Source organism: Dipodomys merriami, unplaced genomic scaffold, assembly GCF_024711535.1.
Source record: "Dipodomys merriami isolate MVZ:Mamm:240054 unplaced genomic scaffold, mDipMer1.0.p SCAF_20, whole genome shotgun sequence".
In the NCBI taxonomy this organism is placed as follows: Eukaryota; Metazoa; Chordata; class Mammalia; order Rodentia; family Heteromyidae; genus Dipodomys; species Dipodomys merriami.
Genome location: NW_027203382.1, coordinates 4,771,780 through 4,788,846, shown reverse-complemented (window position 1 = coordinate 4,788,846; position 17,067 = coordinate 4,771,780). Strand labels below are relative to the sequence as shown.

At 34.8% G+C, this 17,067-nt stretch overlaps 1 protein-coding gene across 2 annotated transcripts in view; it reads right to left on the bottom strand.

Moving 5' to 3' along the window:
- The window catches only part of St8sia4 (ST8 alpha-N-acetyl-neuraminide alpha-2,8-sialyltransferase 4), a 93,063-nt gene that overhangs the window by 66,169 nt on the left and 9,827 nt on the right, over positions 1 to 17,067 (bottom strand). Inside the window, exons 1-2 of one of the 2 annotated variants that reach the window (XM_070031017.1) lie at positions 11,722 to 11,804; positions 10,824 to 11,081 (exon numbers count right to left, since the gene is read on the bottom strand). In XM_070031017.1, coding sequence (XP_069887118.1) covers positions 10,824 to 11,081; positions 11,722 to 11,759 — 296 coding nt within the window. In that variant the 5' untranslated portion in view covers positions 11,760 to 11,804. Of the gene's footprint in view, positions 1 to 10,823; positions 11,082 to 11,721; positions 11,805 to 17,067 lie in introns of those variants that run through there. The other variant, XM_070031016.1, reaches the window with a different exon arrangement.

Sequence of the window (17,067 nt, the reverse complement as noted above, 5' to 3'; positions counted from 1 at the left end):
TAGCTTAGAAGAAAGATGGTGAAAGATACAATGAAGTAAAAGAATGAAGAATTACAGTAATAAATTATCATAAATAGACATTCCAACTACTTATGCAGAACTGACAAGTTAGTGTTTTTAAGCTATTATCCAATGATTGTGAAATCATTGACATTGTTATTTTTTTCTAGTATCACTGCTTAAGCAAGGTAAGACATGACATTCGATCAAATAGTATCAGTGATCAGTTACAGCTGTTAGTTATCACATCCTCAGAATCATGACATTGTGCCATAGACAGATTCACCTGTTATCCAGTCTGGACATTTTTCTTCTTTGAAAAACTTGCACAGATAGGCTACTTGTCACTTCACACAAAAAGTTGTGCTACTTTTATGACACATTTTAAAAGTAATGATTGTATATTGTATATTGTGGGATAGTATATTGTACATTGTTGGATAAATGTTAGGGAGGATATGGAAAGTTGTGGAGTTCTGTTATTCTGATATTCTGTGATCAGTCAACAGATAACTAGTCAAGACTCAAAGTAATTGTGTATATAAAAAGCTAATCAAATCCTGGCATTGGTGACTCATGGCTATAATCCTAGCTACTTAGGAGACTGAGACCTGAGGACCGAGGTTCAAAGACAGCCTGGGCAGGAAAGTCCAAGAGACTCTTATCTCCAAACCACCACCAGAAAAACCTGAAGTGGCACTGTGGCTCAAGTGCTAGGTCACTAGCCTTGAGCTGAAGAGCTGAGGGACAGTGCCCAGGCCCAGAGTTCAAGCCTCACAACTGACAAAAACAAAAAACAAAAACAGAACAAAACAAAAACCAACCTAAATTAAAACAATAAAATATAAAGAGAATAAAAATTTGTATCCAGTATCACTTGCAATAAACTGGGATTTGACTCTTGTATCCCATATTATTATGATTTTCCTATGTAGGCATATTCTAAAGTCATATTCTTTCTGTCTCTCTCTCTCATCCATTTACCTATCACCTTCTGGATTTTTAAAAATAACCTATTTTCTATCCACCCATCCATCCATTTATCATCTATTGATCTTTATATTTTCTATATATCCCTATGTATCTATTATATTTAATGAATTAGACAATACAAACATAAAATATGTTACTGCCATAATTTTTTTCCTTATTTCTGTCTTTACACATCATTACTATTGATGTTAGAAGTGAAGAATCAGTCAAGCAAATACTTGTTCTTACATTAATTAAATAAAAACGATATTGCATAAAATTAAGCCTCCCTATACTTAACAATATGAGATGTGAACGCTTTTCGAAAAGGTGAATTCTTCCTCAAGAAGAAAAAGAGAGTACTTGAAACACAATTACATATGTAAGTTATTTTTATACACTTTATGACCTGTGTCTACTCTACTGTTGAGAAATCTGATAGAGGAAAATCATAGTTTCTTGCAGTATCAACAAAGCAAAAGCTAGAGTTTTCAAACTTTCAATTTCTTTGAAGAAATAAGTCTGAGAGATCATTGTAAAATAGTATTTCCTCTCATTCTCCGATTAGCTTGTTTCATCAAGCAGATAGTAAATGGTTGATCCATATGAATTATACTAGTCAAATATTTGCTAGTTTCCAGCCAAATGATGGATTTGACGTCACATGGCCTTCATCACATTTCATGAGCTACTGTTAAAAGAAAAGATTATAGGTCCAAAAGAATACATGTTCAACTTGTGTCAAGAGACTTTTATTTTCCTATGTTGGTCAAACTTCTTTCTGTGCAACCATAACTGTATATATTAAGAAATGGACCACCTACCTGTATCTTGAGGTATACAAATATAAAAATGCATTGATCATAATATGTTTAATGGAACAAGAGATTCAAGTTTTCTTGCAAGAATACATTCTGACACATAGTAAAGATGATAAGATTTCATTCCTTTATATCTGACCCATGTCATAGAAAAAGTCATGCTGAAATTCCAATTGATACTGAATAAAGGTTTTTATCTAAAACTACTGCTTTGACTTAGAAATATGTAGATCAACTTGGACACAAGACTTTGTTGAATCTGATTCTTGGGAAGTTACTCAAATAACAAGTTCCCTCACCAACCAGACCAGACAGGTCATTCTTCTTCAAAAACTTGTATCTCATCAAAAAAAAAGAAAGAAAGAAAAAGAAAAAGGAAGCCATGCGCCAGTTGCTCAAACCTGCAACCCTAGCTACTCAGGAGATTAAAATCTGAGGATGGAAGTCAAAGCCAGACTGGGCCGAAAATCCATAAGACACTTATCTTTAGAAGTGGCACTGTGACAAATGGTAGAGTGCTTTGAGCAAAAGAAGCTCAGGGACAGCAATTCAGGCCTTGAGTTCAAGCCCCGGACTGACAAAAAAGAAAAAGAAACAAAATACAAACACACACTGGCATACAAACAGCCAGGCCAATCATATATACAACTACAAAAAAATTACATAATACATCTCCAAAAAAGTAAGAAATTTACAATATTCTATTTTTTAAATAAAAACTTGAGATAATTCTAACATTTTGGTATGGGTAGCAAACTAGCTCAAAGAAGAATGAGACTTTGTTGAATTGTAAAGCAAATATTCTAAAGTAAATATGGATAACAAAGGATTTCAAGAAAGAATGAGTTTTTATTAGATTTTAAAGCAAATATCTAACCCTTGTTATGATATTGGAAGTCTGGATTTATGCTGTCTTTGGAGACCCTGTGACCATAATGAAGTGATTTATTGGTTGTTGTTAATGAACTATATTAGAATTGTGGGATTGGAGGATTACCACAAGCATCAGGCTATTAAGCAAAAGCACAATACAACTGTCAAAATAGAAAATAAGTATTCTAGAGAAAATGTAAAACTTCTAAAATAACTTAAAACTTTACAGGCTGAACATTTTCTTTTGCTAACTCAAACTATGGTATCTGTCATTTTTGTACTGTATTTAAATCAGTCACGGTCATACCTTCCAACTATTCATTATAAACCATCAACTTCAAGATTAAGCCAATTTGCTTTTAACTCAAGGAAAAGTAGGTAATACTAGACTTTGTTTTATTCCTGACATAATTTCCTTGATCTCAAAGTTCCCTATGTCCTTTAAGCTTTTAAAAAGAACTAAATTACAGCTCATGCAAGCACTGGGAGAATGTAGTTCTTTATTAACATTGCCAGACATAGGAACAACTTCTGTGGCTAATTTGTTTGGAGAAAACTATCCTAATTAATAAAATTGAAGAAAATGAATCATATATCAATTGGCAAGAAGACACAGTGCTTATTAAGAAGTTACAAAATTTTCATTCTCAGCTATTCTCTTAATACTTTTGCTCATTTGCTTTTTCCTATTTTGAATGACAGCTTTTAAATAATAATTGAACTTTGTTGCCACTTGCTATTCAGTTGCAAACAACTGCTAGTGTCTTGTTTACTGCTTGAGTAAAAAAAAAAAATTCTTCAGCATACAAGTATTGAGAAATGTCTTTAAATATGTTTGCTATTGAGTATTATAGAATGTGCTAGGTGAGCATTCATAAATTCATAATTAAAATGATAATGCAAGACCCTAAGGAATCACTCAATTAGCTATTACATAACAAAAATGTTTTTACTGCAGTGATTAATTCTATACAAGAGGTATTTTTTTCTGACAACATCAGATTTCTTTGCAGGAAAATAAAAAAGCAAACAAACCTGAGTTATATTCCTCTGGTACACATATTAATCAAAAAACACCACAACTTCTAGTTTTGGAAAGTAATAAAAATATACAACAGAGAAAATAACATGTCTGTGACAATTGTTTTTATGCCTTTATTAAGATGCTTTGCCTTACTTTCTATACATCTTGGTTACTCCATAATACAAGCATGAACTTACAGGATTAGTTGCTATTAGTTCTTACTAAACTTAGAAAATATCATGGCTTGGAAAAGTGCAAAGAGCTACCTAAAGTTCTAGTCCTACCATCTACAACACTCAAACACCAATCAATGGTTTTCATATTGCGAGTTAATATAGGAAGGTTCAACCTCCTTGTTTCAAATAAAATTTGAGATCATAATAACTAGTATATGTCTGGGACAAGCAGAAAAGGTCAAAAGCTATGTACATATGACCAGATAAGATGATGTTAAGCGAAATGAACCCCAAGATAGGGACACAAGTAGTTTTTTTTCTTTCTTGCTATTGTTTCTAATGTATTAATAATGTATCATGTGATTTATTTTGTTTCTTTGTATGTTCCTTCCCCACAGTATAACCCCAGTTTTCACTGTATTTGATGCTGGTACCCTTCATCTTTATATACACTTTTCTAATTTGGGGAGGGGAAGGGAAAAAACAAAATGCTTAAATAGGTATATAGGTTGACCCATTGTAACAATGAGAGGCAAAAGACACTACGTTGAAAAATGAACTTTACAATTTAGGGAGGTGGCAGCAGGGAATGTAGCTGTGGAGATGGGAGGGAAGGGATGGTAGGGGAAAAACAAAGGAGGAGGTAACAATGCTTGACAGGAAATGTACTCATTACCTTGCTCATGTAACTGTAACCCCCTGTACAGTGTTTTTACAATAAAAAACATATTAAGAAAATTTAACGTAAGGTTGAGAATGTGGGTTAATGGAGAACACTTGTCTAGCATGCATGAAGCCCTGGGTTCTATTCCTCAGTAACACATAAACAGAAAAAGGCAGAAGTGGTGCTATGGTTCAAGTGGTAGAGTGATACCTTGAGCAAAAAAGAAGCTCAGGGAGAGTGCCCAGGCCCCAAGTTCAAACCCCAGGACTGACAAAAAAATATCACCAACCTGACCAATTGATTTATTCTTTATGAACACTGGGTCTTTTAGGAATAATATAACAGACATGGTATGAGTTTAGAAAACAAGATGACTCTAAAACATACCAAATGTCACACTCAGGACCCCTTCTCTACAGCATCTCACTATATTAATAACACTAAAGCTACATAAATTTAACCAAAACAAAATTATGATGTAAGATTCATAAAGTTGTTATAACTATAATGTAACACATAGGGTTTTGTTGTTGTTGTCCTTTTGTGCCAGTCCAAAGGCTGAAGTCAGGGCTTGACCACTGTTCCTGGACCTTTTTGTTTCTTCTCAAGGCTAGTGCCCTACCACTTGAGCCATACCTCCATTTCCTCATTTTGGAGTAATTGGAGGTAAGAGTCTTGTGGACTTTGCTGCCTGGGCTGGATTTGAATTTCAATCCTCAGGTCTCAGCCTCCGGAATAGTTAGGATTACAGGTGAGAGACACTGGTGCATATGTGCCCACCTCATAATACATGTTTTCATTTAAAATAAATTGAATAAATGAAAAGGCAGATAAAAAGAAACAAAGATCATCTTTTTTGCCTATGCTAGGTAGTAGACTAAAATCCAGATAAGGGCCAGATTAACAGTTTACTCCATAAAAGAGAGTAAGAAGGCTTCTGCAGTAATTACAAAGAGAGCTTACATCCTCTTCTGAAGCCTTGTTACCAAATGTTTAGAAAAGGTAACAACTGGACAGGTGAGAGTTTTAAAGGAGAAAATGTGACCCTCTTTGTGTAGGTATCCAAGAATTGTATGAATGCAAGACCGAATGAGTTATGTGCAAGTAATTTCCTCTCATGCAGCGTGGGTTTGTTCCCATGCATCTTTCTTCATGCTCTCTTCTTTCTTTTCCTCATCTCTCCTTTCTTGAATGCATATTGCCTGCCTTCTTGCCTCCCAACATTACAAAATATTAACAAAACATATAAACATAGCAGCTAATTTCTCTAAAAACTAAAATAAAACTTTGTAAATGTATCTCTCCCACATTCTATTTAGGAAGATAAACAATAAAGCAATAAATATGTAATGCAAAACTGCAAAAGGAAACAGGGACAGATTCTGATAGCGGTAAAATATGTGCAATCCAGGAAGATTTGGCTTCAGAATTAATGGAATGTGAAGCTTGGGAGATAAATTAATCAACTATTATAGACTTCTAAGAAAAATGGTGCTTGGGTGGCAGGAGAAATCACCAGATTCAGAATAAACTTTGGATGCAATTTTCTCATGATTTCTAAATAAAATGCTAAGGAAGGAAAAGAATCAAGACTACTTTGAGGTGATTATATTTTTCCCATGTATATTAAACCTGAAGAGAAATCTAAATACATATATGCCCATGGGAGTATATGTAATTCTGAAACAAAATAAACCCAATAATTTATGTATGTCTGGGTTCACTAAATTTCCACACTGTAGTTGAATAAATGCTACTACCTAACATGTCCCTTTTTATATCACATTCTGTAGTCTGATCTAAAATTTCTAGTTTCATATGCAGGTAATATTTATAGGATATTAGTAACTATGGAATAATCTAGCAGGTTGTAGATTTACAAGCATGTGTTGGGAGAATGTGAAATGATGTTCCAAAGTCCTAAAAATACACTAAAATGCCTAATAAACCTAATTTTGTTGCAATATATTCATATATCATAACTTTAGTAATTCCACATTAATCTTCTGTGGAACTATTTCCATATTATTCAACATTTCTCAAAGTGTTTTTCTCATGTTACTTGTTTTTGTCAGTTAAGAAGGCAAATAATTTTATGTTTGAACATGTGGCTAATACATACTCAGTAAGTCTGAAAACAGATAAAGACTCTATTGAGGTTGAATATGTTGAAATGTAACTGATTGAAATGAAACTGCACATTCAAGTTCTCAGATAGGAAGCTGCAAAGATTATCCTCCTACAGAAACATTTACTGTCAGTTGGTAAGCAATAGTGGCCCCAGAACACACAGTAGAACTGAAAATCCACCAGCCAGTACTGCTGTAAGGCAGATTCAAGTTTTAGGATAATAGAACATAAAGTTTGGTCAGGTAAATAGTGTACTAGAGAAAGTTGAAGTAGACAGAATTGGAGTTGGATTATTATAGAAATGATAAAAAATATATTGCAAGATAACAATTGGAGTTTAATGATCTAAAGAGAACATATTTTGTTTTGTTTTGTTGGTCAGTCATGGGGCTTGAACACTCTTCCTAAGCTGCTTCTGCTCGAGTAGGGCTCTATCACTTTGAGCCACAATGGCACTGCCAGTTTTCTGGTGGTTAATTGGAGATAACAGTCTCAGGGACTTTCTAGGCCACGCTGTCTTCCAACATGACTCTAAGATCTCAGCCTCTTGAGTAGCTAATATTACAAGTGTGAGCCACCGGTGCCCAAGTAGATAATACAGTTTTTAAGTATACAAATTAGGCACAAATATTGGGTGCCTATGTCATTAAAAGCTAAGAAAGAATTATCCATATCCTTAGATTCATGATATTTTGCAGAATGAAACACGGAGTTGATTAGTAGTTATGTACAGTCGCAATTACACATAAAATTCTGGGGGCAGTGCTGCCAGGTGGCCCAGTGTTTGTATTTGGCCAGTGAAAGAGAGCACAGTTCTTACACGCAGAGGAAATAAAAAGAGATGAGCAGCAGGATTTCATGTAATGAGAATTTTTCTCACCAATAGACTAAAGCCCAGCAGTCTGTAAACTTGTATAGCCTAGCCAAAGACAATTGTAGGAGAGAGAGATAAGGAGCTGGGCCTGCAGATTCTAGGAATGGAATGCAGGGAAAATGAAAATAAGAGACTATGATGTAATTCAAGGAGTGTCACTAGGCCCTCTTAATATAGGAAGAAGGTAGAAATCCACTTCCAAGGGGTACAATGTAATATGAAGGAATTATTTTTTTCAACTGGAAAAAATGCAGACTCCAGTCCGCAGACCTTGGGGGACAACAAAGACAGAACAGAAATTAAAATCCAAGAATGGATCTTCAACTACAGTGCCTAGCTCCTTTCATTGCCACCATGTAAAAGCAGTGTTCAATTTAGAGTCAGAAATCAAGTTACATTTAACAGCTTGGGCAAGCCTCAAGGCCACAGTTAAGAAGTGAGTCATGCTAGAAACATTATCTTCCAGTGCCAATCACCTTTCTAAACTACCTTCTTTACATTGCAATGCCTTTCATTATATGTTTCTTTATGTGTGTGCTTTGGTCACTGCACAAACGCTAATAATTTTACAATTCCTTTATATCCAAATGTCAGCCAGACATCAGTGTCTGAAGCTCTTCTGTTTTTATTCTCTCATCATGAATCTTTTTTTCTTTCACTTTGCATGATTTTTTCCATGTACAGGGTTTATCTTGTATTTCAATTAGTTTAAGAGGTCAGAGTTTCAAAGACTTATTTTCAATCTATATTTAACCCTGAACTTGAGAAAAGGTAAAATAAAAGGGGTAATGTTTATACTTATCTTTGTTACTATCATTGCATTTACCTAATAATGTAGTGGTGTGATTTTTTTCAGGGCTACTACAGATTTTTTTTGAAAATCCTGTCTTAATTGTAATTGATAAATTCACAATGTATTACTTTATTTTGAACACTATTTCAAAAAGAATTTTTTTTTGTCCGTCGCAGGGCCTGAACTCTGGGCCTGGGTGCTATCCCTCCGCTCTTCAGCTCAAGGCTAGCGCTCTACCACAGCACCACTTCCAGCTTTTTCTGCTTATGTCATGCTGAGGAATAGAACCCAGGGCCTCATGTACGGGAGGCAAGTACTCTACCACGGAGCCACCTTCCCAGCCCCTCAAAAAGATTTTTTAAGATCTCTATTTTTACATAGTCTAATGTGTCTTCAGGGATTCAAATATTTGCCACTCAGTATGTTTTCCCTCTTATCGTTCTCTTATACAGACAATTTTTATCTTTATATCACGTATCATGTTTTACATTTCAATACATCTCATTCACTCAGCAGTTTCTCCCCAAAGAAGTAAATTGAATCAAAACACAGATATTTGAATTAGTATTAGTGATGAAATCCACTAACAAAACAGTTCATCAAATGTCTTTGTCATCAACAAAAAACCACATAGATAACCATGTGGTTCTTATCCCTGCTCTTCTTGATGTGATGAATTATATTAATTGATTTGCATATATTGACCCAGCTTTGCATCCCTGAAATGAATCCTGTTTGATCGTGGTGTATGATTTTTTGGATGAATTGTTGAAGTCGATTGGCCAACATTTTGTTGAGAAGTTTTTGCATCAATGTTCATCAAAGAAATGGGTCTAGGGGCTGGGAAGGTGGCTCAGTGGTAGAGCGTTTGCCTTGTATGCATGAGGCCCTGGGTTCGATTTCTCAGCACCACATAAGCAAAAAAGAAAAAAAGCCGGAAGTGGAGCTGTGGCTCAAGTGGTAGAATGCTAGCCTTGAGCTGAAGAGCTGAGGGACAGCGCCCAAGCCCAGAATTCAGGCCCCACAACGGACCCCTCCCCCAAAAAAGAAGAAATTGGTCTATAGTTCTCTTTCTTTGATGAGTCCCTGCCTGGTTTTGGGATGAGGGTTATGATGGCTTCACAGAATGAGTTTGAAAACAGAAACTGTCAGACAAGTTGATGTTAGGCTAAATGAACCCCAAGATCAGGATTCAAATGTTTTTTTTTCTTTCTTGCGATTGTTTGCAAGATATTTATAAGATGATTTCTTTGTTGTTTTGTATGTCCCTCCCCCAAGGTATAAGCCCTGCTTTCACTGTATTTAATGTTGATATAATTTGTGGAGGGGAAGGGAAAAAACAAACTGTTTAAATAGGGTTACAGTTGGACCTGTTACAAGAATGAGATGTACAAAACGTTATGTTGAAAAACAAACTTTACAAATTTGGCGGGGTGGGGAGAACGAGGGATGGGGTGGTAGTAGGGGGGATGGGGGTGGTGGGGTGGAGAGGGGAAGGGATGGTATGAGGAAACAAAAGAGGAGGCAACAATGCTTGGTAAGAAATGTACTCACTATCTTGCCCACGTAATTGTAACCCCTCTGTATGGTATTTTCACAATAATAAAAAACAAAACAAAAAAACACATAGATACATACAACTATGTGAAAAACTCAAAGTCTAAAAATTACTATCATACCATAAATACCACAAATATTGAACAATGAAGGCAATTTGGCCAAGAAAATAAAATACAAGCTTTATAAACTATGTTTTTTGACTCTCCCAAGTAATTGTGAAGAAAAATATATAATTAGCTTACATCTACCACCTCACTACATTACAGTCTGGATAATTCATTGCTCTACTACTAATAATTATTATATTTTTAGAGTTTGAATACAGGGCTGTGTGCTTGTTTGGCAGATGCTCTACCTCTTAAGTCACATGCCATCATTGTTTTGCGTTAAATACTTTCCAGTTAAGGTCTCATGCTTTTGAATGGGATTTGCCTGGAATCATGGTTTTCATGCCTGTGCTTCTAACTTAACTTGGAATACAGATGTGAACCACCTTACCAAACTAACTTTAGGTTGGTTCTGAACTGTAGTTTATTTTAATGTCTACCCCCCAACTAGCTGGGATTACAGGCAATGAACCACCATGCTTGACCATCATCTTCATAATTTCATACAAACATTAAGTTAAACAAAGGTAATGAGTATAAAGATATTAAGAAAATGTTCTTTTTCATAAATATTTTATATATAATAAAATTTTTATTTTCTCCAACCCTGAAAACTAACTTCTGTCATTGATATAATGATCAGTTAAGTAGCAATCTTAATTTTCTATTCTATGTTAAATGGAGGTTTAGATATGACACAGCAAAGGACATGAAAGACCAATGTTTAAGTTCTTAGTGTTTAATATAATAATAAATTCCAACATTTCTTCCAATTTTGTAAGTAAACTGCCTGGAGAAACACAACCTGTAGGATGAGAAAGAAACTTACCTTATTACAAAATTGTGGCTGTCAATCTCCTTTCCACATCCACTGTCTAGAAGAATGCCAGAATTTCCAACAACCGCACAGGTTTTAAACCTGCGATTTTTCATTGGTGAAACTTCTGGTAGGAGGCTGTGCAAATCCTGAGAAATGTTGAGGGTCCTGCGTCGATCCAACACATAGTGGATGACATCACCCGGCTTAAAGCTACTCTTGACCACTGAGACATCTCGCTCTGCATCTAAGAAGCGAAGAATGTTCTTCCTGCAGGAAATCCAAGAAAAGCTTTGCATTAAGGACACATCCAACATCTGGCAACTCCATTTACAAAGTAACATGTAAAACAGACTAATAAACTACTAATTTCAGGTGGTAATTTAATCATCCAATTCTATAGGAATAGATTCTATTGGAAATTATAATCTGCTTTAAAAAATACCTTTCTTGTAAGGTTTGCAATTTTTTTTGGTAAATGAATAGTTTATATTGCCATTTGTGATAGGAAAAGTAAACAGATTTCATTTATAAGATAAGCTAAAGAAAAGTTAGTTTATTATATATAATAGTTAGGATGACTAGACTTTGTATAATTAAATATTCTGTGTTATTCAATTTTGTGTAGTCATTTTTAATGTTGTCTAGTTAAGGTAAATGGAAATAGCTCAAAATTACGTTGAATTATACTACAGTGAACACTATTAAAAAGATTTCCCAGTGAACATCATATTTATGCAGCTTGTGCATTTTGTAAATATAATTAAAATTGTAGCACTAAATGTCTATGAAATTTTTCTTCCAAATTCGAGCATAGAGGACATAATTTGAGCAGAATCAATGAAACGATAGGTAGAAATAGCTTTGGACTATGTATCAGAGATAGTTGACTGTTTCTTGTCTTTTGTACCCTTTTTCTTTTCCGTATTTGACTCTGAAATTTTCCATGGGCAATAGAAGTCATCTGGATAGTTCCGAATTTTTAAATCCAAGTCCACTGGAGTACATTGTAGAATGGTCACAAAATTAGTTTTCTTAAAGGAGAAATGCCTATATGAAATACATGAGGACATGAAAGAAATAAGCCTCTCAACCAGCTTATCTGGCCATTGTACTTAAAGATCTCCTTTTAATTAGTGATTTAACTGATGAAATCCTTAATGTTACATTGTTCATGGGTGTGAAAACCTATGCAAACACACACACACACACACACACACACATACACACAAAAACAAGTACCCAAGTACTTGTATTAATAACTAGGTATAAATAAATAGGTAGATAAGAAAACATACAGCAGAAAGCTGCCAGTATTGCAAAAGTTAAGCACAATTTTAAAAGGCACCTGATAAATCTCATAACTTGATAAGTCTCATAACTTGGAAATCATACAATATATCTAATCAATATGTTGCTGTTGGAAACTTGGTTTACATGTTGGTCTATGTTAGTTTCTGCTTTTTAGTAAGACACTTAAAGTTGAAAGCAGGGATGAAAGGGCTTGGACCTCCGGCAATTGTCTAGACTTCTAAAGATGGAGTGTAATCTATTATTTGTGTGGGGAGTCTAATTAAGTGGATACTCAAGGGGTTTCCCAACTAGCAGCAGAAATGACCATGAACTGAAGGTATCACAGCAAGAAGAAGCGTTCCACCTTTCCATGTAACTCTATAGATTCAAGTGACATTAAGTTGGAGAAGGGACAGATTACAATAATTAAAGTTGTCTTAGTAACTATGTACAGAAGAAATCTTTGTAATATATAAAACTAGTGAAATCACAAAACTGATAGAAATACTATCCAACACCATCATGATTTATTTTAAAAGAATACAGATTACAAGAGAATTATTGTTGAAATCAGCAACTATGGGTTTATAAATTGAAAATCTACAGAAGTCATTCATTCTAGGAAGAGCACAGTGATTCTACACCCAAAGTAGAAAATATATGGTTTAAGAAAAAGCATTAACTTTGATATAGACTCATTAATAACCATTTAGTTGGGGGAAAATGGTGAAAACTTTAGCACATGTATTTCAACCAAAATTTATTTCCTGTGAAAATGACAAAGCGGGCTGTAAAGCAGAGACTGCACGGATGTGGTTTGGTTGTCAGCTAGATGATGTTATCATTTTCGTTTGAGCAGAATTTAAATGGATTGCTGTAGAAGGCTTTGAGGATGTGTTCAACCAGTACTGGCTTGGTTGGTGAGTAGGTTAGAGGTGAAGATAGAAAAGAGGATTTTGGTAGCTCGGAAATACAAAAGAGAAAAGCCCTTTCAGCTGGTCATAAAGGCCACACTGCCTTTATTAGTAAATAGTAATGAGAGGGACTTTCCAGTAACAGTGCCTTTTCTGTGGCATAAAACAATTAGCAGCAAAACACCTTAAAATATGTCAAATATGTCTTATAAACACCATAGTTATGCATCTTTATCGAATTTATTGTTAGAAAAAATGATGTTAAAATAATACTAAAGGAGTAGATGAATTTTTAAAGTAAATGATTCTATCTCTTAGAAGAAAATATACTCATTTGAATAGCTCCTAAGATGGTTATATATTGTGTATTTTTCCAATGCTGTTACCGGCTCATTGGTAATTTATATTTTTAATAGTAGCAGCAACCATAGTAAAAGTACCTTTCAAAGCAAATTTCTTTGGGGGGAAGTGTAGTTGTAGAGGTGGGAGGAAAGGGATGGTAAGGGAAAAACAAAGGAGAAGGCAACAATGCTCATGTAACTGTAACCCACTATACAGTATTTTTACAATAAAAATGTATTAAAATAAAAATAAACAAATAAATTGAAAATTAATTTAAAAATACTGTGAATACACAAAGGCTTATCAAAATATAAAAGTCAAAGTTTTGGGACCAAAAAATTTTTGTCTTGTTAAAATGACAAAAGGGATGATGCCAGTATATCTTTTTCTTACATATAACCAATCATTTAATCCTTACATATGTACAAGAAAAAATATCTGATGTTAATGCATAGAGGACTGAAAACAATGATCAGCAAACAATAAAGTAATGTATTCATTATCTTGCCCATGTAATTGTAACTCCTCTGTCTAGTATTTTCATAATAAAATTTTTTTAAAAAGCAATAATGTGACTTAAGTGAATAACTTTTGAAATTGTAAAGAAAGACTAATTTTTTTTAAGTTACAGATGTACATAAAAGTTCTGTGAAAGCCAATCACCAGTGGCTTATGCTTGTTATCCTAGCTACTAGAAAGCTGAGATCTGAGAGTTACAGTTCAAAGTCAGTCCAGGTAGGAAAGTCCTTAAGACTCTTATCATAACTAACCACCAGAAAACCAGAAGTGGAGTGGAGCTGTGGCTTAAAGTGGTAGAGCACTAGTCTTGACTGAAGAAGCTCAGAGACAGTGCACAGGCCCTGACTGACAAAAAAAAAGTTCTGTGAATTAGAGAAGTCCAGCTTTTCAGACTATAAGTATATGGAGAAATAAAAGGATAAAAACCTCTATACTTCATAAATATAAGTAACTGTTATTAAAAACATGAAAAACTTTTGTGCTTAAAAACTATGAACTGAAAGATTACTAGTTTCATGAAGTATGCGTTTGTTAGCAACATAATTGTTATGAATTTAGCAGCAAACTAAACAAATGATTTTAGAATTGAACTCAACTTCTAAGCTCAAAAAAAAAAACTATAACCAGCAAGAGCAAATGATAACTATACAGGCTGTATCTGTACATGTTGATCTAATATGTGGTCAAGTTACTAAAAAATATTCTAAGAGGTTTTCTGTGTGTGACATAAAAGAACAATGAAAAATTACTGGTACGTCTATAACTGTCATTTGATGTTAATGCAGCTTTGAACGTTGCTTTAGACAGCAAACATTTACATCCAGTAATTGTTCCAATGTTGTATACAAATGAAACCATCTGAAGATGCATTTCACCCTCAGTGGGACCAAGATTCTTAGTCATAATTAACTTTTTGTGAGGTAAACGCAGCTTAAGCTGAAAGGTTGGTTTCGACTGTTAAACTGACAGAAATAGATACTGAACAGAAACTTTTCAACTGAATTTTCAAATAGAACTTCCCATTTAATATCATCCATCACTGCAAATAGCAGCCTGAGTCCCAGACAATTAACTACACAATGTTTTCACTTATGAAATGTTAAATATAGCTAGCCGGTTACCAGATACCACTCTTTCCTCTCTGTAAGTTTCTTGCCAACAAGGAGCTCATGTATGCTAGCAACTAAAATTCAATTTAAAAGGCATTAACCTGGTCAGAAAGTTTTGTGTGGTGTATCTTAGATCTGGCATATATCATGACTTGGAAAGCAAATAAGGTTGTGAGCCATGTATTAAGAATCAGTATTTGCACACGTTAGGCAGTGACTGAGAGCAAAAATAAATAAATAAATAAATAATATATGAGTTCATTTGATAATTGCATAGAACAAAAATGCCTCAAGAAATACCAAGTGTTTTTTTTTTTTCATGTCTACAAATAGGTTGTCTTAAAAGATAATTCCAGCAAATCAATTTGTTCTGAAAGGATGGAACCGGTAGATTGTTTATGATGTCTGTTTGTAGGGTACTAGCTATTACAGTAAGATATTATAATATCAAATATCACACTGAAAGAAAAACTCATACTTGAAGAAAAATATTTTAGTATCATTTACTTCTTGGGCTATCATCTGGTATTTGCTCCAGAACTTGGTAAAATTGGATGAGTGATGTATTTTGTAATCTCAGATTTAAAAATGTCATGTACTACATAAAGATGCACTTTAATTGTTTTCTTTTTTATTGTTAAAATACATCCTTCCAAGCCAGTGACTTGTTCTCTAATAAGACTCTGCCCAACAATCAGGCAGGACTTTCAATCTTGTATCTGCCATTCTGTAAGCTAGATAAGCTTCATGCCTTAAGATTAATTCTAGAGGTCACCTATTTACTAAAGTAAGTAGAAGATGGTTTCAGAATTGTGTAGAGATCTTTCTCCAAAGAAAATCTGTGATTGTAATATGAAGTTCTTTTTTTTAAGAAAGCCTATATAGTTAACCCACAAGTCTTTTTTTAAAATTTTTATCTTTTTATTGTGAAAATACTGTACAGAGGGGTTACAATTACATGGGCAAGATAATGAGTACATTTCTTATCAAGCATTGTAGCCTCCTCCTTTGCTCCCCCTTCTTATCCCTTCCCATCCTGCCCCCATCCCCCACCCAATCCTCCCCGCCCACCCTCCCATCCAAAGTTGTAAAGTTCGTTTTTCGACATAAGGACTTGTACTTCTTATTGTTGCAATGGGTTCACCTGTATCCCTATTTAAACGATTTGTTTTTCCCTTCCCCTCCACAAATTATACCGACATCAAATACAGTGAAAGCACCTTAACCCACAAGTCTTATATGTTAAGGAACTTTGGTGTGACACTAAATTAAAAATATTTTTATAACTATTCATGTGACTATGCTGTTCTGATGATAGCTGAGTTCATATATATAAATTTTTTTTTTGGTGGGGGGGTCCAGTCATGGGGCCTGAACTCTGGGCTTGGGCGCTGTCCATCAGCTCTTCAGCTCAAGGCTAGCACTCTACCACTTGAGCCACAGCGCCACTTCCGGCTTTTTTTCTTTTTGTTTATGTGGTGCTGAGGAATCGAACCCAGGGCCTCATGCATGCAAGGTAAGTGCTCTACCACTGAGCCACCTTCCCAGCCCCAATTTCCAGTAAATTGCAAGGCTGTGATTGCCTTGTTGAAATGTACTCTGTGAACTGTTTTGCCAGGTCCTAATTCAAATGTTGCAATTGTGAAAATACCGTACAGAGGGGTTACAATTACATGGGCAAGATAGTGAGTACATTTCTTATCAAGCATTGTTGCCTCCTCCTTTGTTTCCTCTTCCCATACCTTCCAATCTCCCACCCCCCACACCCCACCCCCACCCTTCCACCCCCTGCCAAAGTTGCAAAGTTCTTTTTCCCGACATAACGACTTGTGCATCTTATTGTTGCAATGGGTACACCTGTATCCCTATTTAAACGATTTGTTTTTTTCCCTTCCCCTCCACAAATTATACCAACATCAAATACAGTGAAAGCAGGGGTTATACCGTGGGGGAGGGACATACAAAGCAACAAAGAAATCATCTTATAAATATGTTAGAAACAATCGCAAGAAAGAAAAAACATTTGCAAACTCTTCTTTTTATTTGTTTATAATCTATGTTATGTGTAGGTATGAGCTA